The 25,206-nt window shown below is 41.8% G+C and overlaps 2 protein-coding genes across 10 annotated transcripts in view; both read right to left on the bottom strand.

Moving 5' to 3' along the window:
* Positions 1–7,044, bottom strand: part of LOC126985562 (blood vessel epicardial substance-like) — a 30,007-nt gene extending 22,963 nt beyond the window's left edge. For 6 of the 7 annotated variants that reach the window (XM_050840699.1, XM_050840702.1, XM_050840703.1 and 3 more), the window contains exon 1: positions 6,479–7,043. The gene's annotated coding sequence lies outside the window, so the exon portion shown is untranslated. Of the gene's footprint in view, positions 1–6,478 lie in introns of all 7 variants that reach the window. The other variant, XM_050840706.1, reaches the window with a different exon arrangement.
* A 2,041-nt stretch (positions 7,045–9,085) lies between these two features.
* Positions 9,086–25,102, bottom strand: LOC126985561 (popeye domain-containing protein 3-like). 3 transcript variants are annotated; one of them, XR_007738788.1, is made up of 11 exons: positions 24,818–25,102; positions 21,232–21,483; positions 19,924–20,061; positions 18,900–19,081; positions 17,382–17,513; positions 16,845–16,952; positions 15,936–16,088; positions 14,537–14,652; positions 13,620–13,789; positions 11,004–12,390; positions 9,086–10,875 (listed from the first exon to the last, which is right to left on the bottom strand). XR_007738788.1 is itself a non-coding variant. In XM_050840697.1 (10 exons), the coding sequence occupies exons 2-10, from the start codon at positions 21,386–21,388 to the stop codon at positions 12,191–12,193; spliced, it is 1,356 nt and encodes a 451-aa protein (XP_050696654.1). In that variant the 5' UTR covers positions 21,389–21,483; positions 24,818–25,102; the 3' UTR covers positions 9,086–12,190. The 3 variants fall into 3 exon arrangements, 2 of the variants coding, with proteins under 2 accessions (XP_050696654.1, XP_050696655.1); XM_050840697.1 differs by having other exon boundaries at positions 9,086–12,390; XM_050840698.1 differs by having other exon boundaries at positions 9,086–12,390; positions 21,268–21,483.
* Between the last annotated feature and the right edge of the window lie 104 nt (positions 25,103–25,206).

Below are 25,206 nucleotides of genomic sequence, written 5' to 3'. Positions count from 1 at the left end.
CTCTCACTCTCTCTCTCTGTACGGTAATTGTATGTATGCATATAAGATTTCTGTTGCATTTCTTCCTTTCTTTTTATTTTCTTTGTTTCTTTCACTATTTATTTCAATTTCTCATCAGTTATTCATTCATTCATTCTTTCTTTCTCTCTCTCTCACACACATTTCCCTTCCCATCATCATTTATTCCTTCTTTCTTTCTCTCTTTCTTTCTTTCTCTCTCACTCTTCTCCCTTCCCATTTTCTTTTTTCTTCTTTTTTACGGCAAAGGAAACAACTCAAGGGCAAAAAATATAATAAAAATAAATAAAACCCACTAACACTGCTCCCTATATAAGCAAGCAGAGAAGAGTGGCTTAAAGAGAAGAGTGGCCACAGGGGAGGTTAATTTCGGGTGGAGAGGCGTCTAAAAATTCCTCTCTAGGGTTGACAGGGCCGCGAGATGAAGGGGTAGAGAATCACACATCAATCTTCTTCTGGCACCCACTTTGTTTACTTTGGCGGGGCTGGCGGGCGTAGGATGATGTCAAAAGGGAGAGAGAGGAGGAGGAGGAACATGAAAGAGAGGAGAGGCATTAACGAAGAGAAAGAAGAGAAGAAAAGTGAGGAGAAATGAGGGAAGGTAGGAGGGTCAACATAGAAGGGAGGAGAGAGATTGGAGACAAGATTAGTTAAGAGAAAAGAGGAAGAAGAGAGGTTGAAGAAGAGAAAGAAGAGAAGAAAAGTGAGGAGAAATGAGGGAAGGAAGGAGGGTCAACATAGAAGGAAGAAGAAGAGAAATGGGAGACAAGATTAGTTAAGAGAAAAGAGGAAGAGGAGAGATTGAAGAAGATAAATGGGAAACAAGATTAATGAAGAGAAAGGAGAGAAGGAAGGAGAGCCAAAATAGAAGAAAAAAGAAGAGAAATGAGAGACAGGATTAGTGAAGAGAAAGGAGCGAAGGATGAAAAGGCAACGAAACGGGAAGAAGAGAGATTGAAGAAGAGAAAGGGGAAGGAAGGAGAGCCAAAATAGAAGAAAAAAGAAGAGAAATGAGAGACAGGATTAGTGAAGAGAAAAGAGAGAAGGAGAAAAAAAGGAAACGAAAATGGAAGAAGAGAGATTGAAGAAGAGAAAGGGGAAGGAAGGAGAGCCAAAACAGAAGAAAGAAGAAGAGAAACGGGAGACAAGATTAGTGAAGAGAAAGGAGGGAAGGAGAAAAAGGAAACGAAAATGGAAGAAGAGAGATTGAAGAAGAGAAAGGGGAAGGAAGGAGAGCCAAAACAGAAGAAGGAAGAAGAGAAATGAGAGACAAGACTAGTGAAGAGAAAAGAGAGAAGGAGAAAAAAAGGAAACGAAAATGGAAGAAGAGAGATTGAAGAAGAGAAAGGGGAAGGAAGGAGAGCCAAAACAGAAGAAGGAAGAAGAGAAACGGGAGACAAGACTAGTGAAGAGAAAGGAGGGAAGGAGAAAAGGCAACAGAAAAGGAATAAGAAGAGAGACTGAAGAAGAGAAAGAGGAGAGAGAGAGTCGCTATTGTCCAACACCAGAGGTACTATTATGACCCTGGTGCTAGCTTGACCCTTCTTCTGTACCATGAACATGAAAAAACACCTATACAAAACCCTAATAATCTCCATTTTGGCCTCTGGAAATAGTTGGCGTTAGAGGTAGAAGCACTTATTCGACAAGGCTTTCGTAGGAGTTCCGTGCATTTCCCGAGGTACATCTATGACCCTGGTGGTAGTTTGACCCTCCTTCTGTACCATGAACGTGAAAAAAACACCAAAGAAAACTCTAATAATCTCCATTTTGGCCTCAGGAAATACTTGACGTTAGAGGTAGAAGCACTCACTCGACAAGGCTTTCGTAGGAGTTCCGTGCATTTCCCGAGGTACATCTATGACCCTGGTGGTAGTTTGACCCTTCTTCTGTACCGTGAACGTGAAAACACACCCATAAGAAACCTAATAATCTCCCTTTTGGCCTCTGGAAATAGTTGGCGTTAGAGGTAGAAGCACTCATTTCGTAGGAGTTCTGTGCATTTCGCGAGGTACATCTATGACCCTGGTGGTAGTTTAACCCTTCTTCTGTACCATGAACGTGAAAAAAACACCCATGAAAACACGATTAATCTCCTTATCGGCCTCTGGAAGTAGTTGACGTGGGAGGTGGAGGCGTCTGGGAACCCCGCCCGCTTCTTGGTTCCTACGCGGTTCAAAAGGTCACTGCAATATTTTATGATTTGCAGGCGGGTAATCTGGCCTTGGCGCTTTCCCCTCTCCTCCTAGGCTCTTCCCTCGCCCTTACACGAAAACGAACACCCTCATACACACACACACACACTGACACAGACCAAGCTCTCCCCTCTCTCTCTCACACACACACACACACACAATGACACAGACCAAGCTCTCCCCTCTCTCTCTCTCTCACACACACACACATACACAAGCTCTCCCCTCTCAGACAGACACCCTCTAGCTTGCCAAATCCTTTCCTCTCTGACATGCATTTCTATTTCAGGTCCACAAACAAACGAAGTAAAAATCACGGAGAAATGAGGCGAAGGGGAACGGGAAAAGACCTGAGACGCGAAACCCTGAAAAAAAACGAGGAATACGAGGAAAAGTGAGATAAACAGAGGGATGGGAGAGGATGCTTTGAAGGGATGCTGTGAACGGAAAGGGAAAGCTGTCATGCAGGTTAACAGGGAACAGGTGCATGAGAGACCCGTGCCAAGAGGGGAAAGATGAGAGAGGGAGGAAGACAGGGAGAGGGAAGAGGGCGAGGAGGAGGAGGAGATAAAGGAGAAGAGGATGTTGGCGAAGATGGATGAGTGTGACAAGGACGCAAAAATGGAAGAAATATATAAGTGCCCCCTAGCGATTAATGTCCGAGAGAGAGAGAGAGAGAGAGAGAGAGAGAGAGAGAGAGAGAGAGAGAGAGAGAGAGAGAGAGAGAGAGAGAGAGAGAGAGAGAGAGAGAGAGAGAGAGACAGAAAGAAATTACAAGAGAAAAAGAAGAAGAATATGGCAAACAGGAAAGAGAAAAGACGGAAAAAGGGAAACGAAAGGAAGAAGAAAAGATAATAGGAAAATGAAAGAAAATTAAAAACGTAAAGAAAAGAAGTGGAAGGAAAAAAGAAAAGAGAAAATAAGAAAAGATAAGCAAGATAAGAACAGAAAAATATAAGAAAAGATAAGAAAAATGCCAGTCAAAAAGGAGGAAGAGAAAAAAGGAGGAGAAAAAGAATGAAGATAAAAGAAAACATAAACAGATAAAGGAGATAAAGAAAATGAGAAAGATAACAAGCATGATAAAAAGGAAATGAGGGAGAAGGGAACAAATGCGGAGGAACGAAGGGAGAGAAAAACTGGATAAAAAAGGAGAGAGAGAATGATAAATAGGATAACAGGGAGCCATTGGAGAAGAGAAAGGAGAGGAGAAGAGATAAGGGAAAGGAGGGAAGGAAGGAGACAGAGAGGCAATGATCACAGAAGAGAAAGAGGAGGAAAGAGAAGAGAAAGGAAGAAAGGAAGGAAGGAAGGCAACGTAAAAGGAAGAAGAGAGATTAAAGAAGAGAAAGAGGAGGAAAGAGAAGAGAAGAGAAAGGAAGAAAGGAAGGAAAAGCAACGTTAAAAGGAGGAGAGAAATTGAAGAAGAGAAAGAGGAAGAGAGAGAAGAGGAGAAAGGAAAAAAGTGAGGAAAAGCAACATAAAAAAGAAGAAGAGAGATTGAAGATGAGAAAGGGGAAGAAAGATAAGAGAAGAGAAAGGAAGAAAGGAAGGGAGGAGAGAAATTGAAGAGAAAGAGGAAGAGAGAGAAGAGGAGAAAGGAAAAAAGTGAGGAAAAGCAACATAAAAAAGAAGAAGAGAGATTGAAGATGAGAAAGAGGAAGAAAGATAAAAGAAGAGAAAGGAAGACAGGAAGGAAAAGCAACGTTAAAAGGAGGAGAGAAATTGAAGAAGAGAAAGAGGAAGAAAGATAAGAGAAGCGAAAGGAAGAAAGGAAGGAAAAGCAACATAAAAAAGGAGAAGAAGAGAAATAGGAGGAAAGAGAAGAGAAGAGAAAGGAAGAAAGGAGGAAAAAGCAACATAAATAGGAGAAGAGAGATTGAAGAGGAGAAAAAAGAGAAGAGAAAGAAGGGAAAGAGAGATATCGTAAAAGGGAGAGGAAGAGAGATTGAAGAAGAGAAAGAAGAGGAAAGAGAAGTGAAGAGAAAAAATGGAAAGGAAGGAAGGAGGGAGAGGCATGGAAGAAGAGAAAGAGAACAGATAAGAGAAAAGAGGAAAGGAAGAAAGGAAAGGCAATGAAGAAGAGAAATAGAAGAAAAAAGACAAATTAAGGAAAAGAGAGGAAAGGAAAGGAAGGAGAAATACTGAATAAAAAAATAAATAAACTACGAGAAAGAAGAATAGACGAAAGAACAAACAGCGAATAGGGAATAAGGAGAATGATGAAAACAAAGGAAACAGTGATAAATCTTGATAATGAAGGGAGAGAGAAGAAGGGGAAGGATAAATTGTGTGTAAAAGATAATGTGATGCGTGATGGTGGGAAGATAGGGACGATGGATGGCACTATGGCGTGAGAGAGAGAGAGAGAGAGAGAGAGAGAGAGAGAGAGAGAGAGAGAGAGAGAGAGAGAGAGAGAGAGAGAGAGAGAGAGAGAGAGAGAGAGAGAGAGAGAATAATAAGAAAAAATAGAAAAAAGAAGATTAACAAGATGATAAAGACGATGAAAAAAAATACTAACAAACAAAACAAAAAAAGAAGAAAAAGAAAAGAAAGAAAAAGAATAAGGAGAAAAAATAGAAGAGAGAGAGAGAGAGAGAGAGAGAGAGAGAGAGAGAGAGAGAGAGAGAGAGAGAGAGAGAGAGAGAGAGAGAGAGAGAGAGAGAGAGAGAGAGAGAGAGAGAGTCGAAAAAAGAAGTAAAATCTATCACTATGTAAACTCAAAGAAGAATAAACAAAAAAAAAACAAGTAAACAATGAAAACAATAAACCTCAAAAGCAATTAAAATAAAAAAAAGGTAAACAAAAGAATAAACAAAAAAGAAGTAAATAAATAAATGAATATAAACAAATAAAAAGATAAAGTATAAACGAAAGGAAAGCAACTAAGAACCTGAAAAACAAGCACGAGGATAAACAAATAAAAAACAAATGAAAGTATGAACGAAATCAGGATCATTAAGGGGCGGTATCAGCTGAGTGGACGCCAGGCTTTGAGGGGGCGGCCGCGGGGACTATTTTTACCGGAGATCATTATAAATACTTTCAAAGGGAGGGAGGGAAGGGGCTGAACGCGTCTCCCTCCCCTCTCAGAACCACTAATAGAGAGGCTAAGAGTACTGTCCACGGGGTTCATGTCATAAGTTACAAAGTGAGAATCTACCCGCAAAAAATACCAGAAAAAATATCAGAAAGAAATACCAGAAAAAGTCCCATGCATTCGTCCTTATTCAGTTCTTTCTCCATCCCTTTTCTCTTTTTTTTTTCTTTTCATCTCTCAGGAACACGAACAAGAATTAAGGGGCTATTTTAACACAGGGCAAATTTTCCGTGGATATTCAGTCAAACCATGATGTCCGCTAGCGTGGTTCTCATTTGTTTCTTGTTATTGCTGATGATGATGATGGTGAGTAATACCGTCGTCCTTCAGTGAAATCTACCGTAGCTTTGGAAGATCGTGGACACGTCAGAAAACCACGGAAATAGGAGAACCACGCCAGCGGAAATCGTGGTTTGACTGAAGATCCACGGAGAATTTGCCCAGTGTAAGAGCCCCTTAAGGACGAAGAAAAAGAACACTATTTCCATCCTCCGTAACAAGCTACCGCAGAATAAGCCGTAAACGTTGAAGGCAGTGATAAGAGAAGCAATAACTTGTAAGACCTGCAGCGGTATGTGAGGGGAATGCTGGTAAAGGGGAGGGGGAGGAGGAGGAGGAGGAGGAGGAAGGAAGGAAGTTGAGGGGAAAAAGGATCGAGACTTGCCTGGTAGTAGTAGAAATAGTAGTAGTAGTAGTAGTAGTAATAGAGGAAGAGTTGCTAGTTAGGCAATAAAGAGTGTAGTTTTAGGAGGAGGAGGAGGAGGAGTGAGTAATGAAAATGGAAAGACTCATGAATATAATAATGCCTCACTATGCTGGGATGAGTAATAGCCAGAGAGAGAGAGAGAGAGAGAGAGAGAGAGAGAGAGAAAGAGAGAGAGAGAGAGGACCAGCAGGGGAGATAATAAGAAATCAATAATCTTTTACGTGCATGGAATTCTAAGCGTCACACACACACACACACACACACACACGTACAATCACCAACGTCAACGCAGATAAAATCGAACACACACACACACACACACACACACACACACACACACACACACACACACACACAGATGTTAGTCTTGGCAGCATACTTCAACCCTCAACCACCCTGCCACCCGTCACTCAACCACCACCACAACCACCACCACCACCATCACACCTTCTAACATACCTGATTTTTTAGTCTTTTAGCCTCCGAGGGGTGTTGCAGCTTCCACCGGCCTCCCATCCTCCCTTTACACTTGCCTAAGGGGTGTGGCACTAAGGGTAAGGCCACGGGGGACGCCCTTCACACCCATGGACTTCAAAGGGCCGAGGGAGGAGGGGGAGAGAGGAGCAGAATGCATGACCCCTTAAAACAAGCCTATCACAATTCAGTCCGATTTTCCTCACTTTCTCTCCCCTATATAACGATTCTAAGCCACAGGGTATCACAGGGGGTCTTCTCTGAGCCTCACGTCACCCCGGGGGAAGCACAGGAAGGGTCAAATCGGGGTTATCATTATGTCAAAAGCAACAGGTTAAAATATTCGTATTGGGACCAGAGGTGGAGGGTAGAAATCGATGCTGGGGGTGTATGTCCGTATGTGTCCTGTGTCCTTGGGCCTGTGCGTATCCGTGGTGGCGTGTCCTTCGTCCGTGCGGCACTGCGGACGTGTGGTGGTGGAGAGTCAAGGCCACAGGGGGAGACAACCGACTCACTTCACAGGCAAAAATAGTCTGCGGCGGTGCAGTGCTCTGTGGCCCACCTCGCTGCCGGGACCGTCACCCACACGTCGTACCGCGCACCGCCACACCTGCTCTGAGCCACAGCACCGTGATAGCACCCACACCCCGCCCACACCTATTAATTAAACGTGTAGAAAGGTCCAATAGGTCAATGGGGAGAGTCAGAATAGCCGGTAGGGGTCAGAAAGTACGTTTAAATCAGTCGTAGATTTGGTAGGATACGCCACAAGGATCCCCTCGCGGTTGGTCAGGATTCGGGGTTCAGAAGCTGGAACTCAATCAATAAGGAAGATGGATTTGCCCAGCTGGTAAGGCAGGTAAAGGGAAGGGCGGGGAGGCAGGCAGGGAGAGACGCAGCGGCATGGAAACAAAAGAAGATCGAGGAGGAGAAAGAGAGGAGACAGCTGAAGGGAAGAGAAAAGAGACAGCTGAAGGGAACGATAAGGAGGAAGAGAAAGAAAGGAGACAGCTGAAGGGAAGAGAAAGAAGGAGGAGAAAGAAAGGAGACAGCTGAAGGGAACGAAAAGAAGGAGGAGGAGGAAGAGTAGGAGAAAGAAGGGAAAGAGAGTGAAGGGAAACAAACGCAAAAACAATTTAAATAACGCAGATTAAAAAGAAACAAAAGGAGAAGGAGGAGGAGAATCAGAAAGAGAAAGAAAGGAGACAGCTAAAAGGAACAAAAAGGAGGAGGAGAAAGAAGGGAAATAAAGGGAAACAGAAACGCAGAAATGATTTTAAGAACGTAGATTGTTTAAAAAGAAGGGAAAGAAGAGAGAAATAGTGAATAAAGAGGGAGACGAAGGAGAGGTGGAGACGAAGAAGAATGTAGAAAGAGGAAATGAAAGGAGAATGAGGAAGAGAAAGAAGAAGAGAGGAAGAAACGGAGAAACAGATTTAAGAACGTAGAAGAAGAACATAGAGGAAACAAAAGGAGGAGGAGGAGGAGGAGAAAGAGGAGACACATACTAGGAAATGGAAACGCAGAAACCATTTTAAGAACGAATTTTAAGAGCGAAACAAAAGGAGGAGGAGGAGGAAGAGGAGGAGGAGAAAGAGGGAAGACGAATGAGTAACGTAGAAGAAGAACGTAGCAGAAGAAACAAAAGGAGGAGGAGGAGGAGAAAGAGAGGAGAAAAATGAGAGGAAATGAAGACGTAGTAATAATTTTTAGAACGTAGATTGTTAAGAAAGAAACGAAGAGGAGAGAGAGAGAGAGAGAGAGAGAGAGAGAGAGAGAGAGAGAGAGAGAGAGAGAGAGAGAGAGAGAGAGAGAGAGAGAGAGAGAGAGAGAGAGAGAGAGAGAGAGGAGGAAAATAACTACATGTGTGAAAGAGAGAGATTTATAAACTTTTCTCTCTCTCTCTCTCTTAATAAGCATCTGGAGAGAGAGAGAGAGAGAGAGAGAGAGAGAGAGAGAGAGAGAGAGAGAGAGAGAGAGAGAGAGAGAGAGAGAGAGAGAGAGAGAGAGAGAGAGAGCATATGTGTGAACGATCGATAAATACCGCAAACAGACAGACAGGCAGAAAGGAAGTCATCTTAGAAAATACACAGGAAAACAAACATAAGGAAGGAAAGAAAAGAGGGGAAAAAAGAGGAAAATTTGACGGTATAACAAGATCAAATTCCTCTCTTCTTCTTTCCCCTCTTCATTCGTAAAAGAAGATGCGGCAATTTCCCCTTTCTTCCCCCCTCCTCTTTCCTCTTCCTCTCTCCCTCTTCTTCCCCTTCTTCCTCCTACCATTCTTCCCCATCTCTCTCTCATGCGTCATCTCCGCTGTGGTCTGCTGAATGAGAGAGAGAGAGAGAGAGAGAGAGAGAGAGAGAGAGAGAGAGAGAGAGAGAGAGAGAGAGAATGTGGTTCTGCAATGCGTAAAAGCCGTGTGTGTGTGTGTGTGTGTGTTTGTGTGTGTGTGTGTGTGTCTGTGTGTGTGTGTGTGTGTGTGTTACCTTAAAAGAGTATGTTTGCTGTTCGCGTTTACTTATCTTAATACTAGTGCTCTCTCTCTCTCTCTCTCTCTCTCTCTCTCAAGGGGGCAACAAAACCACTTGAAGAATGATTACACTTTATTTACAGCCTCAGATAAGTGGAGTCAGGTCACGCACACACGCACGCACTCACAAGGTCGAGGTCAGGTCGCACACACATGGTCATCGAGGTCACGCCAGTTCATTCGGGTCATAGTTAAAGGGAGCCTCGTGCAATTGTGTAAAAGAATCTTCAGCCAACCGAGCAATTATTTTTGACCACTAAGAGACGAAACGAATATTATTAACAAGATATAAAACAGTAAATGTAAGTCTGATTGCATTTTTTATACAGTTGTGTAATTAATTCGTGCACTTAACTTAATCGTAACCCATAGAAAGTTTGAAAGTTTCGTTTAGTCGGCGCAACATCTGTGGGCATATGCCGCAGAGAGACAGAACGGGAAGGAATTATTGGAGAAGGGAACAGATCCCAGGAGACGGGACACAACCCCCGATTAAAACCCATAGATCTCTTTTTTCTCGAGACAGTCACTAAGCCATTGTCAAGAGTAAGTAATCATGAAAAGACACAGAAGGAAAGGCAGTTACAAATACGTGCATTGTTAATTCGTGTCATAAACTTAATCGTAACACATAAATCACTCTTTTTCTTGAGATAGAGCAACTAAGCCATTGTCAAGAGTAACTTATTATGAAAAGACAGCGGGAAAGGCAGTTACAAATACGTGCATTGTTAATTTGTGACATAAACTTAATTGTAACACATAAATTCCTCTTTTTTTCGAGATAGTCATAAACCCATTAAACCCATTGTCATTAGTAACTTATTAATAAAAGACACCGAAGGAAAGGCAGAAACAAATACGTACATTGTTAATTCGTGTAATAAACTTAATAGTAACTCATAAATCACTCTTTTTTTTTCTTGAGATAGTCATATACCCATTAAACCCATTGTCATTAGTAACTTATTAATAAAAGACACCGAAGCAAAGGCAAGTACAAATACGTACATTGTTAATTCGTGTACTTAACTTAATCGTAACTCATAAATTCCTCTTTTTTTCGAGATACTCATAAACCCATTAAACCCTCTGTAATTAGTAACTTATTAATAAAAGACACCGTCAGTTACAAATACGTACATTGTTAATTCGTGTAATAAACTTAATCGTAACACATAAATCACTCTTTTCTTGATAGTCATAAACCATTGTCATTCATAACTTATAAATAGAAGCACCGAAGGAAAGGCGGATTATCTTCACCAACGAATCCTAGTGTCAAATCATATACGTTTACATTATAATACCTGTAGGAGGGACATACTGTTGATAATACGGGTGATTCATGTTGATTAGAAAGGCTGAGAGGCTGAAAATGCTGACCAATCCTGTTCCTCTTCCGACAAACTAAACTGAGGGATACGCAGGAAGCTTGTTGTAGCACCGCAGAAGAAAACTGAGGATAGTATTAGGAGGGGGGGGGGGGAGATTGCCCCCTCTTGCACGAGGGAGCACTGGCCTTTGCCAAAGGCGGCCCGTAGCAGGGAGCCGACAGACTGACTCTATCGGCGATCGAAATCTAGCCGACCAAGTCGGTCTGTCGACGAGGACTGTCGTGTCTCTGTGTATTAGGAGACAAGTCATATTAGAAAAGCTGATAAACTGAGGAAAATGACCAAACCTTTTCCTCTTACAACTGAACTGAAACTAACCAAACCTTATCCTTATATAACTGAACTGAGGGATACGCAGAAAACTTGTTGTAGTACCGCAGAAGAAAACTGGGGATAGTGTTAGGAGACTGGTCACATTAGAAAAGCTAATAAACTGGGGAATCTAACCAAACCTTTTCCTCTTACAACTGAACTGAGGGATACGCAGGAAGCTTGTTGTAGCACCGCAGAAGAAAACTGAGGATAGTGTTAGGAGACTGGTCATATTAGAAAAGCTTATAAACTGGGATAGTAACCAAACCTTTTCCTCTTACAACTGAACTGAGGGATACGCAGGAAGCTTGTTGTAGCACCGCAGAAGAAAGTTAAGAATAGAGGTTTTTTTTTTACATCACAGGACACAACGGCTCAAGGGCAACAAAAAGAGTACAAAAAAAAGACCGCTTCTCGCCGCTCCTATAAAAGATAAAAGTAAAGAGTAGCCAAAAGAGAGGTCAATTAGGGGACTAGTCACACTGGAAAAGCTTATTAACTGAGGAAACTGACCAAACGGCTTCCTCTTACTACAACTGCACTGAGGAAGTTATTGTAGTACCGCAGAAGAAAGGTAAGAATAAGGTTAGGAGACAAGTCAGATTAGAAAGGCTATTAACTGAGGAAACTGACCAAGCCACTTCCATTTCCGACAACTGCACTGAGGGATACGCAGGAAGCTTGTTGTAGTACCGCAGAAGGCTAAGAATGGGGTCAGGATGCTGGTCACGCCTCTTATCACATCTCATTATAATATCACAGTGGTATATACAAGGTCACGGTTATATGCCTTTGGGTCATTATAGGTCATGATATAAATGAGTTAACGTTAGATTGTATATGTAAATAGGAATATATATCTGGATGGAGATTATCAAACGTTTGTGGATAATTGTTGTGGTTTATATGGAGTTTGTGTTGTGTTCAGAATGTGCCAGGGTAAAAAATAATGAGAAAAAATAGATAGAAAGATGGAGATAGAAAGAGATTACTAAAAAAATATATGAAAACACACGAACAGACGCACACAAAAATGAAAAAGGCAGGTAAAAATATAAACTTAAAGACTGAAACAAACAAAGACAGAGAAAAAAATATATATAAAAAAAATAGAAAGATGGAGATAGAAAGAGATTACCAAAGAAAAAAAAAAGATAAAAACACACGAACAGACGTACACGAAAATGAAAAATGCAGGTAAAAAAATAAACTTAGATACTGAAACAAATAAAGACAGAAAAAAATATATATCAAAAAGAAAGAAAAAAAAGGATAAATCACAGACACAGACAGACAAACGTACAAAAAGATGCAAATCACAGATAAAAAAATGATAATGTAATTTACCTGATTAGTATTTAGGTCAGTGTGTGTATGTGTGTGTGTGTGTGTGTGTGTGTGTGTGTGTGTGTGTGTGTGTGTTTTCAGGTGTGTATCAGGTGTGGGTCAGGTGTGTTACTCTCTCTGTGTGTAGCGCGAGGAGTCTTCCAACCAGGTGTGGATATCATGGGCGGCGTCCGTGAGGGAGTCCGTGGAGGGCAGCTCGGTAAGGGGCGTCATCTCCGGCCGTCCGTTGGGTACGTAGCCGTTCTCCCTGTACGTACCACGCCCCCCTTCCCGGTACGCCAGGTCCAGCCTATCCCGACCCTCGTACCCTGAAGAAGGAGAAGAAGAAGGCGTTGAAAGGGAGAAGGGAGGAAGGAAGAGACGATGAAGGGAGAACGAGGAGGATGTGTTTGTGAAGAAGCGAGAAGACAAAGAAATAAGATGAGAGATGAGGAGGTGAGGAAGAAAGAAGAAGGAAGCAGAAGAAGGAAGAAGAGGAGATAAAGAGGATAGAACCAGCGGGATCATCAGAGAAAGGAAAAAAAGAGAAAAGAAAGAAAGAATTGGGAGACGAAAGGAACTAGAAGAAAAGAAGGAAGGAAGAAATTGATCACCAGAAGCAGAAGAGAAAGAGGAAACAGTGAAATAGAAAGACAAAACTGAAGGAGAAGGAAACAGAGAAGAAGAAGGAAATGAAGGAGAAGGAAAGAGAGAAGAAAGAGGAAGAAATGGAGAAGAAAACTAAGATAAATGAGCTCGCAAAGAAGAAGAGGAACAAAGAGAAGCACGAGGAAAACGAAAGAGTAGGAAGAGGAAGAGGAAGAGGAGGAGAGAGAGAGAAGGAGAGGAACAAAAGGAAGTACGAGGAAAACGAAAGAGTAGGAAGAGGAAGAGGAAGAGGAGGAGGAGAAGGAGGAGAGAGAGAAACACACAGAATTTGCAACCACACGCAACTCTTCTCCAGGTCAAGAAAATTAAGAAAAACTCCAAACACACACACAAACAAACAAACAAACAAATATAGAGAGCAAAACAAAGAGAGGAGAGAGAAGAGAGAAAACACACAATTTACAACACGCAACACTTCTCCAGGTAAACAAAAAAAAGTAAGAAACAGAATCCAAACACACACACAAACACACACACAAACAAACAAACATCAGCAACAAATAACCTACACAAACACACAAACACAGAAACGAAGAAAGAAAGAAAGAAAGAAAGAAAGATTGAAAATACCCAAACACACACACACACACACACACACACAAACAAGGAAGAGAAAGAAAGCCCACACACACAAACAAACACATACATAAACAAACACAAAGAAATCAAGAAAATCAAAACAAAGAAACACAAACCAAATCACTACCTACAAGAAACACACACACACACACACACACACACACACACACACACACACACACACACACACACACACCAACCTCACCCCGCCACACACACATACCTATTATCCCTTCACCCCTCCACACCCCCACACACACCCCTTCTACCCCCTCCAACCCACTAAGTAAGCAAGCAAATCAATACTCACGCGGGGCCGAGGTGGGCAGGATGGTGTAGCCGAGACGAGAGTGCTTGGTAGAAGTTCCCATTCCGGCCACCCCAGCAAGCGAGGAAGCTAGCCCCCCACCGCACCCCACGCCCCCCGCGCTACTCCCGCTCCCCCCGTGGCCGCCTCCAAGCCCCCCGCCGACCCCAGACCTAGAGAAGGGGGGGAGATAGGTGGTTTTGGGGGGTTGCTGGGGTGGTTGAAGTTAGGTTTGTTTTGGTTTGTGGTTCGTGTGAGGGAGAGAATAGATGGTGGTGATGGTGGTGGTGGTGGTGGTGGAGAGAGGAAACGTATTAAGGAAGAGAGGATAAGAGGAGGAGAGGAGGAGGAGAGGAGGTGGAGGAAGAGAGGATAAGAGGAGGAGGAGGAGGAGAAAGAGGAGGAGGAGGAGGAGGGGAAAATATATCAAAAAGAAAAGAAAGAGAACAGTGAGAAGGAGGAGGAGGAGGAGGATAAGAGAAGGAGGAGGAGGAGGAGGAGGAGGATAAGAGAAGGAGGAGGAGAGGGAAATATATTAAAGAGGATATGAAAGAAGAGCAGGAGGAGGAAGAGGAAGAGGAAGAAGAAGAAAAGGAGAAAGAAGAGAAGGAGGAAAAAAAAGTTAAAAAACATAAAAAATCACATAAATAAAAAAACGAAGATGATGAGGAAAGAAGAAATAAAAAAAAAGTCAGAATAAGAAAAAGAAAAAAAAACGAAGAAAGGGAAGCAATATGTGGAAGGGGGGACTACAAGGAAGGGCGAGAGGGGTGAAGGAAGGGGCGAGAGGAAAGGGGTGATGGGGAGAGGAGAAAGGGGTGAGCGGAGAAGAGTGACGGTGAGAAGGTGATGGAAGGGGTGAGGGAAAAGGGAGAGAAGAGGGGACAGAGGTGAGGGGTGAGGTAGGAGGCACTCTTTACCTTATGGAGAATCTGGCAGGTGAACGCAGAGAGCCTTCCCCACCACACGAGGAGGAGAGGGAGGACGTGAGGGACGGGAGCCGGATATCGAGGTGCGAGCCTTTCTCCGTCACAATCTGCGCCACGCGAAAGACAAATCCCCCCCCAAAAAAACGGTGTGAAAATATTAGTCTTTTTCAATATAACCGGATAGGGAGAGAGAGAGAGAGAGAGAGAGAGAGAGAGAGAGAGAGAGAGAGAGAGAGAGAGAGAGAGAGAGAGAGAGAGAGAGAGAGAGAGAGAGAGAGAGAGAGAGAGAGAGAGAGAGAGAGAGAGAGAGAGAGAGAGAGAGAGAGAGAGGGTGGTACCATAGCGGAAACAAATATATTAGCTATGAGTCTTCTTCAGTATAACCGAAGGAAGAGAGAGAGGGAGAGGGGTACCATAGCGGAAACAAATATATTAGTTATCTTCAAACCAGCATTTTCTTCCATTCTCACAGGTCGCAGAATGGAAGCTTCACGTATGCTGGATAAATAATAGATTGGAGGTACATTACTAAAGAGAGGTGGGCCTGGAATTCCAAGTTAAATATTTATAGGACTCCCTCGGGCCTCCTGAAGTGTTCGTTTCTTGTGTTTTTAGCGCGGAGGTGTGTTTCACGTACACCAGTAAATCTAATTAAGTTACCCCAGCAAGAAAGAAAATGGGAGGAGAGAGGAGGAGGAAAGGAAAGGAAAGAAAGGAACGGAAAGAAAGGAAAGGAAAGGAAAGGAAAGATAGGAAAGGAAAGGAAAGTACGTGATGAAAAGTTTAAAGGAAGGGAAATGAATGAGAAAAAAACAGAAGAAAAATAACGTAGAGAATAGGAAAGAAAAGAAAGGAGTAAAGAAGAGGAAAATAGAAGAGAGGATAAAAAAATGGAAATAAAAGGAGAGTAAGGGAAAGAAAGTAAAAAGAAAATTTAAAAAGAGGAAAAGAAAGAAGGAAAGGAGAGAAAATAAAAAAAATAAAAAAGATGATGAAAGAAAAATATGCATCAATGGAAAATAAGGGAAGGAAAGTAAAAGAAAAATAAAGAAAACTAAAGAAAAACAAATAGAAAGTAAACAAAAAGAAAAATGGATTAAATAGAAGCAATAAATTTAACATCACTTACTATCTATCTCTATCTTCATATCTATCTATCTATTTACCTATCGAACTACCTGTCTATCTGTCTATCTATCTATCTATACCTATCTATCTATTTAGGGCTTTTTTTCATTATTGTTTTCTTTTTTACGCCCTTGCACTGTCCCCTTTGCTGTAAAAAAAAAAATCACTATCTATCTCTATCTTCTATCTATCTACCTGTTTACCTATTGATCAACCTGTCTATCTTTCTATCTATATCTATCTATTTAAATGTCTACCTCACCTTCTGGTTCATGTGGTACAGCTTGGTGGTGATGTCCCGGGCGATCAGGGTGGAGAGGACGGCCGCCAGGTATGACTCCTTAACGAACAGGTACTCCAGACTCGTGCGGTGCCAGAAAACGTACCGGCAGGAGGTGGCAGCGATAATCGACACCTGTGAGGGAGATGAGGGCGATGCAGGGATTGGTGGTTAGGTTGTTAGGTTAGTTTGGGTGGTTAGTGCTGTTTTGACTCATTTTTCTTGTTCTTGTTCTTCTTCCTGTTGTTTTACTTCTTTTCTCTTCTTTTTTTTACTTTTTCGTTTCTTCTTTTTTTTCGGGGTTTTTTTTGCGTTTGTTTTGGTTTTTGCTTTAATTTTTCCTTTTTCTATTCCATTTTTTTCATTTCCCTTTCCTTTCTTTTCTTCTGTTTTCTTCTTCTCCTCCCCCTTAATTTTACTTCACTTTTCCTTTTCTTTTACTTTCTTAACTTATCAGAGAATATCACCAATTTTGAAGTTTTATTTTATTTCATGCACATAACAATAACAACCACTACATCAGCACTGTCAAAGGTAAAACTATTCCATGCTATCAAATTCAAGCCTAACAATCAAGTAATCAAAGTGTAGATAAGTAAAAACAGAGATAAACAAAGGGTTTCCTCTGATACGGAAGGTCGGCGGCGCATGAAACTCTACAAACTCCACGGACACGCCATGCCGGATTTCACTACCCCGTCACCCTTACCGAAACACCGCTTGGAAACGAAAGAAAAATGGCTCATACAACACTTAACAAGCTCTCAAAACATCAACAAACGACTAAAGGTACGTAAAACTACCCTAACACGACTAATTCAGAAGAAGGAAGGTGTGGTAAAGGAGTAAAAGGAGGTACAAAGCGCTTAGAAATTTTAACCTCTCGCGTACCTTGAATTTGTCCTCCAGCGATGCTCTTGAAGACTCGAATTCGGGGGAGTCGATGAACTGCATGCTGGTGATGGAGTGCAGGAACTGGTTGTCCGCCATCACGTTGACCTGCAAAGAAGAAGATGGTGAAGAAGAAAAAGAAGAAAAAGGAGAAAAAGAAAGAAAAAGAAGAAGAAGAAGAAAATGAAGAAGATGATGAAGATGATGAAGATGAAGATGAAGGTTAAAAAGAAGAAGAACTAAAAGGAGAAGCAGAAGTATAAAAATATGGACAAGAACCAAAAGAAAAATGAAGAAAAAGAACAAGAAACATATATACAAACACACACACAGTAACAATAGTAGTAGAAGGAAAACAATATGAACAGCAACGAAAAGAAAACGAAGAGGAAAACAAAACGCACACACACACACACACACACACACACACACACACAAACACCAACACAACCCCATCCCATACTCCCTCCCACCACCACACACTCTCGCACCCATCCCAGCCTCCCACCACACCCTTTGCACCCATCTCATTCCTACCTTCCCAGAGAGCAGAAGTCCCAGTCTGTCTGTTCTGGTGAGGTTCTGCATCGCGTAAGCCTCACCAGCGTGTAGGGACATCACCTGGGCGTATTCCACCGACACCAGGCGCTTGAAGAGTAGACGGGGCACCTGTAGAGAGAAGGAGAGAGGGGTGGGGTGAGAGGGAGAGAGGGGGGGGTGGAGAGAGAGAGGAGTAAAGACAGAGAGAGAGAGAGAGAGAGAGAGAGAGAGAGAGAGAGAGAGAGAGAGAGAGAGAGAGAGAGAGAGAGAGAGAGAGAGAGAGAGAGAGAGAGAGAGAGAGAGAGAGAGAGAGAGAGAGAGAGAGAGAGAGAGAGAGAGAGAGAGAGAGAGAGAGAGAGAGAGAGAGAGAGGGAAAAAATAAAGAAAGATTGAACGAGAAAACGAAAGAAATGAGAGAAATGGGTAAGGAAAGAAAGAAAGAAAAGTTAAAGAAAAAAAAGAAAGAACCAAAACCAAGAAAAAAGAAAGAAAATAAGACAGACAAAGTCATAAATAGAGGGACTGAGACACGCTGGATAAGTCACGCAGCCAAGTATGCAAATGGGCAGTAATACAGAGGCAAGAAGAGACACCAGTTGGAATATGCAGAGAGGAGGTCATGAGCTTAATTCCTGCCGCCCACGAGAACACTTAAAAAGAAGAGATAAACGAAGACAGAAGATAAAAGATAAAAGATGAGACATGAAACAGGGAAGGAGAATAGAAAGTGGAATCAAGATAATAAGTAAATACAAAGAAAATGGAAAGTGGGAAGGAGAATAAAAAATGGTGACAATACAACACGAAAATCCAAAGAAAATGGGAATGGGAAGGAGAATAGAAAATGGAAACAAGATAATAAGTAAATCCAAAGAAAATGGGAAATGAATGTGAGAAATGGTAAGGAGAATAAAAATGGAGGTAATACAACACGAAAGTCCAAAGAAAATGAGAAATGGGAAGGAGAATAGAAAATGGAAACAAAAAAATACGTAAATCAAAAGAAAATGGGAAATAGAAAATGAGAAATGAGAAGGAGAATAAAAAAATGGAAACAAAATAACACGAAAATCCAAAGAAAATGGGAAATGGGAAGGAGAATTAAAAATGGAAACAAAATAATAAATAAATCGAAAAAAATGGGAAACGGAAAATGAAAAATGGGAAGGAGGATAAAAAAAATGGAAACAAAATAATGAATAAATCGAAAGAAAACGGGAAATGGAAAATGAGAAATGGGAAGGAGAATAAAAAATGGAGACAAAATAATAAATAAATCCAAAGAAAACGAGAAACGGAAAATGAAAAACGGGAAGAAGAATAAAAAAAATATTAAAAAATCCACAGAAAATGGGAAAAAGAGGCAACAACAAAACATCAAGAACCCAAAACAACCAAAACAAAACAATCAAAACAAACAAAAACAGCCCAAACCAGCCCAAACAACCCCCTAAAAAAACTAGCCCAAAAACAACCCCCCCAAAAAATAGCCCAAACACCGCAACCAACACTTACATTCAGGGGTTGGAAGAGGGCCTCGTACATCGCCTCCAGCTCCTTGTTCAGCTTGACTGGCCGCATCTGGTATATGATGTAGAGCGTCTGACCCATGTTGAGCAGCATGAACGTGAAATTCCAGGAAAACACGTCAGGGGCACAGATGACGTTCCAGGCCCAGGTGGAGTAAAGAAGAAATCCTGGAATGAAAGGAGAAACTGGAATGGATAACCTGCCTGCATGACCGTCCCTGGAATCACAAAACTGGGAATAAAAAGACAGTCTAGCAGGAGTACATTGAGGGCACAGATGACGTTCCAGGCCCAGGTGGAGTAAAGAAGAAAACCTGGAATAAAAGGAGAAACTGGAATGTAGTGATAAGATAAGCTGGAATGAAAAATAAACTGGAATGGAGTGAGAAGATCCGCTGGAATGAAAGATAAACTGGAATGGAGTGAGAAGATAAGCTGGAACGAAAGGCAAACTGGAATTGAGCGAGAAGATAACCTGGAATGAAATGACAAACTGGAATGGATAAACCGCCTTCAGAACTCCCCCTGGAATCACAAAACTGGGGATCGCAAGACAGTATAGCGCAAATCATATTCCAGGTCCAGATACGGTGAAGAAGAAAACCTGGAATGAGAGAACAGACTGGAATGGAATGAACGGGTAAACTGGAATGGATAACCTGCCTTCAGAACTCCCCTTGGAATCACAAAAATGGGAATGGAAATACAGTCTAGCAGAAGTACATTGAGGCCACAGATGATATTCCAGGTCCACGAAGAAAGTCTGGAATGAAAGGGCAAACTGGAATGGATACACTGCCTGAATAACCCTCCCTGGAATCACGCACAGTGCATAAGGAAACCAGAAATAGGAAAAGAGTCTAGCAATAAAATTTTATGGAGAAAGAAAGTGAGGAACAGACGGTAGGAGAACAGAGGAAGGGAGACTACGTTGATGGTATTGATGGTGACAGTGACAGCCGTGAGAGCAAGGGCCATTCACTCACTCACTCACTCACTCTTCCTCTTACCTATGATGAGGACGCAGTGCATGAAGAGAAGGCCTTTGCTTTGTGAGGGCGCCAAGTAGCTCACGAAGAAGCACCCGTTGGCGAGTTGAAAGAGTAGGTGTTGGGGGGATGTCCACACCTCACACGAGAAGATGGACCCTGCCAGAGAGATATATTGGGAGTTGATGGGTTGAGGGGTTTGAGAGAGAGAGAGAGAGAGAGAGAGAGAGAGAGAGAGAGAGAGAGAGAGAGAGAGAGAGAGAGAGAGAGAGAGAGAGAGAGAGAGAGAGAGAGAGAGAGAGAGAGAGAGAGAGAGAGAGAGAGAGAGAAGAAAGAAAGAAAGAGAGAGAGAAAGAAAAATGAGTGAATGAATGCATGAAAGAAAGAAAGAAAAAAAAAGAAAGAAAAATTAGTAAATGAATGCATGAAAGAAAAAAAGAAAGAAAGAAAGAAAGAAAGAAAGAAAAAAGAAAGAAAGAGAGAGAGAAAAAAAGTTAATGAATGATTGAATGAATGTTATGTCTGTCTATCTATCTATCTATCTATCTGTCTGTCTGTCAATATCTAAGACTAAAAAAAAAAAAAATAAGAAATATCAACAAAAAAAAACATACCACCTCTCACTTTTCATGCAGGCGGAAGATGCAAAAACAGATAATCCTACACTAAAAAATAATAAAAAAATAAAACAGAAGCCATTTAAAACGTGCTCGTCTCTTAATAACTGTTTTTCCATCCTCGTCCGCAGGTCCGCTTCCCTTCCCGTCCGTTAATGTGTCCGTTGAATCGTCCGTCAGTGCTTCGAAATACAAGAAGGAACAGGAAATTAAGGACAGTAGATATTTAAAAGGTGACTGTCTCTTTCTGTCCGTTCTTTCACCCCCGTCCGTTTGTCCGTTCCCTTTCCCGTCCGTTCCACTCATCCGTCACTGCCTCAAAACCCAAGAACATAGAACAACGGACAGCATATATTTAAAAGGTGCTTGTCTCTTAATCTCCGTTCTTTCATCCCCGTCCGTTTGTCCGTTTCCCATTCCCGTCCGTTCCAGTCATCCGTCAGCGCCTCAACGGACAGTAAATATTAAAAAGGTGTTTGTCTCTTCATCTCCGTTCTTTCATCCCTGTCCGTTTGTCCGCCCCCATTCCCGTCCGTTCCACTCATGCGTCAGTGCCTCAACGGACAGTAAATATTAAAAAGGTGTTTGTCTCTTCATCTCCGTTCTTTCATCCCTGTCCGTTTGTCCGCCCCCATTCCCGTCCGTTCCACTCATGCGTCAGTGCCTCGAAACTTAACCAAGCGGAGACTCGAACCCTTGGACCTATACACACCCAGCACGACTCCGGGTGACCGAATTGATGACTTGCCCAAGAATGTGGAGTTCGCGGGGTCCAGCAAATTGTCCAGGGTAACGTTTACTTCCTGCGCCGCCTCCTGCCCCCCCAGCGCCTCCATCAGGGTGAAATTAAAGTCGCCCTCCTCCGCCATGCTGCCTGGCTATTGCGTCGCTCGTCCTCCCTCGCTTCGGCCTCTCCGCTCTCCGCCTCTCCTCCTCTTCGCCCTCCCTTCCGTCCGGTGCAGAGCTGCGGGAGAAAAGGGAAAAGGAAAACCGTCGACTGGATTGTGTGTGTTTCTTCTTTTACGGGTGTTTTTCTTTTTGTTTTGCCTTAGATGAGAGGACTGCAAGGTTTTAGAATGTATGAAGTGTTGTTTTCTTGTTATTTTTTCCTCTTGTTATGGTTCCAAGCGGTGAAAATCTAGGAAAATGAGGGAAAAATTAAGACTTTCCTGAGAGCTCTTCGTTATTTCTTCTCTTACGGGTTGAATTTCTTCTTGTTTTGCCTAGATAAGAAGACTGCAAGGTTTTAGAATGTATGGAGTGTTGTTTTATTGTTATTTTTTCCTTTTGTTATGGTTTCAAGCGGTGAAAATCTAGGAAAATGAGGGAAAAATTAAGACTTTCCTGAGAGCTCTTCGTTATTTGTTCTCTTACGGGTTGTTTTTCTTTTTGTTTTGCCTAGATAAGAAGACTGCAAGGTTTTAGAATGTATGGAGTGTTGTTTTATTGTTATTTTTTCCTCTTGTTATGGTTCCAAGCGGTGAAAATCTAGGAAAATGAGAGAAAAATTAAGACTTTCGTGAGAGCTCTTCGTTTCTTCCGTTACGGGTTGAATTTCTATCTCTTTTTCCCTTAGGTTAGAGGATTACCAGCTTCCAGAATGCATGGAGTGTTGTTTTCTTGTTCTTTTTTTCTTTATGTTATGGTTCCAAGTGGTGAAAATCTAGGAAAAAGAGAGAATTATGTAGACTTTCCTGAGAGCCCTTCTTCGTTTGTTGAGTATTACTAGCTTCCAGAATGCATGGAGTGTTGTTTTATTGTTATTTTTTCCTCTTGTTATGGTTCCAAGCGGTGAAAATCTAGGAAAAAGAGAGAATTATGTAGACTTTCCTGAGAGCCCTTCTTCGTTTGTTGAGGATTACCAGCTTCCAGAATGTAAAGAGAGTTGTTCTCTTATACTTTTCCTTTCCCTACGAAGATTTGGGTGGAAAATAAAGAAGAAAACGACTTTACTTGGAGCTCTTGCAAGTTTTTGTTTCTTATACGGTTCTTTTAGTATCTAGACAAGAGTTTTACTAGCTTCCAGAATCTGTACAGTGTTGGTTTTCTTCTTTTTTTTCCTTTCCTGATATTTTTTTTACGAGGATGTTTGTGTAAAAGAGAAAATAGCAAAACCGTCGACTTCTTGCTGGCTATTCTCTCTAGTTCATTCTCCTTATATTTCTCTTTATAGTGTTGGTTTTCTTTTTCCTTTCCTTTTTCTGACATTTTTTTACGAAAATGTCTGTGTAAAAAAAGAAAATAACAAAATCGTCGACTTACTTCTTGCTGGCTATTCTTTCCCTTTCATTTTCCTTATATTTCTCTTTATCATCCATGTTAGAGGGTTTAGAATTACCAACCTCCAGAAAAAGAAATAGACGGTTGCCTATCCCTCTTCTTCATCTTCTATTTCTTCTTCTTCTAGCTTCTTCTTCTACTTCTTCTTCTACTTCTTCTTCCCCTTCTTCTACTTCTTCCTCTTCTTCTTTGTTTCTGTTTGTCTCTCCCCCGCTGGCTTATCGACTTTGAGCGGGCCAGAGAGGGCGCGGTTCCCGGAAATTTTGGATGTGATGCAGTGCCGCTGAGAGAGAGAGAGAGAGAGAGAGAGAGAGAGAGAGAGAGAGAGAGAGAGAGAGAGAGAGAGAGAGAGAGAGAGAGAGAGAGAGAGAGAGAGAGAGAGAGAGAGAGAGAGAGAGAGAGAGAGAGAGAGAGAGAGAGAGAGAGAGAGAGAGAGAGAGAGAGAGAGAATAAATAATCCACAACAGATGACAATTTCTGTACAACTCTCCCCCTCCCCTTCTTCTTCTTCTTCTTCTTCTCTTTCTCCGCCTCTTTCCCCTCCGCTCACAACTTTTTTTTCCTCTTATCCTCCTCCCCCTCCTCCTCCTCCTCCTTTCCTCTTCTCTTCCTCCGCCTCTTTCCCCTCCGTTCACAGCTCTTCTTTTTTCCTCTTATCCTTCTCCTCCTTCTCCTCCTCCTCCTCCTCCTCTCTTCCCTTCCATCTCATTTTATATTCTTCCTCCCACTCTCTCCGCTCTCCTCCTCCTCCTCCCTTCTCTCCATCTCATCTACTATTCCTCCTCCCACTCTCTCCTCTTCTCCTCCTCCTCCTCCTTCTCTTCGTAAAATTAATGAGGTTCTGGAAGGGTTGAGACACAGAGAGGCTTTGAGAAGGTTCCAGTTCCGTTTCATTCCAGGATGTCGGTTCCAATCCTCTCTTCACTTATTATCAAGAGTTTCAGATCAGGGAAAGGATATATAAGTAAGTAAAATATGCAAGAAAGTTAAAAGTAAGTAACGTAAGTATGTAAAATAAGTAAAGTAAATAAAGTTAGTAAAGTCGAAAATAAGTAAAGTAAGTGTTTGAAAAGTATATAAAAAATGAGCGAGAGTTAGTAGAATAAGTAAAAAGTAAGTAAAGTAAGTAAATAAAAGTTAGTAAAGTAAATAAAGAGTAAGTAAAGCAGTAAATAAAAGTTAGTAAAGTAAATAAAAATGTACTAATTAAAGTAAGAAGAAGTAAGTGAGTATTTATATATTTCTATTTTTCAGAAGCTTAATAAAAAGTCTACGATCATTGAATCAAGAGAATTTAAAGCAATGCGTAATTTTTCTTCAGTAAGGGAAAGTATTATTATATTTATCCTGAAGACGAACCAAATTGACGAAACAAAGTAAACAAAACAATTCAACGTAAACAATAACAGAGTGAAAGTTATCCAGGTAAAGTCCCATACAGGTGTTCTTCTGAGGCCCTTAATTAACCTTTCTCACCTGTATAATGAAAAACTTACAATTCAACCTAAATTATAACAAAGAGAGTAAAAGTTATCCAGGTAAAGTCCCAAACAGGTGTTCTTCTGAGGTGCTTAATTAACCTTTCTCACCTGTATAATGAAAAACTTACAATTCAACGTAAACTATAACAAAGACAGTGAGAGTTATCCAGGTAAAGTTCCATACAGGTGTTCTTCTGAGGTGCTTAATTAACCTTTCTCACCTCTCTAATGAAAAACTCACAATTCAACGTAAACTATAACAAAGACAGTGAAAGTTCTCCAGGTAAAGTTCCATACAGGTGTTCTTCTGTGGCCCTTAATTAACCTCTCTCACCTTTTTTAATTGAAATATTTATTGTTGTCCCATACAGGTGTTCTTCTGAGGCCCTTAATTAACCTCTCTCACCTGTATAATGAAAAACTTACAATTCAACGTAAACTATAACAAAGAGAGAGAGTTATCCAGGTAAAGTCCCATACAGGTGTTCTTCTGAGGCCCTTAATTAACCTTTCTCACCTGCATAATGAAGGACTTACCTGCCAATCTTGCGGCCGTCAGCTGAGTGGCGGTGGCGGTGGTGGTGGTGGTGGTTGTGCCAGGCGCAGTATGGGCAAAAATCCTACTTCCACTACCTTAAAACTGGCCCTTCTGTCACCTCTACGGACACTCCACCCACCTAGGCTCCTTATTCACCTCCTATAGTGCCAGTTTTCACCATCCTCAGCGTCCTGTGGCACTGTGGAGGGTGTTATGGAGGTTTGTTTTGGGTTTGTGGCACTGCTATTGAGCGGAGAGGAGGCACACACACCCTCCTGCTGCCACGTCACATGCACACTGAAATATCTTTGGCTCCCTCTCTCTGTCTCTCTCTCTCTTAGTCCCCCCTTGCTTGGTCCCTTCCTCCCTCCCTCTTTTCCCCTCTTTT

Source organism: Eriocheir sinensis, chromosome 59 (assembly GCF_024679095.1).
Source record: "Eriocheir sinensis breed Jianghai 21 chromosome 59, ASM2467909v1, whole genome shotgun sequence".
Lineage (NCBI taxonomy): Eukaryota > Metazoa > Arthropoda > Malacostraca > Decapoda > Varunidae > Eriocheir > Eriocheir sinensis.
The sequence above is the reverse complement of the archived record's forward strand: the minus strand, read 5'-3'. Positions and strand labels throughout refer to the sequence as shown.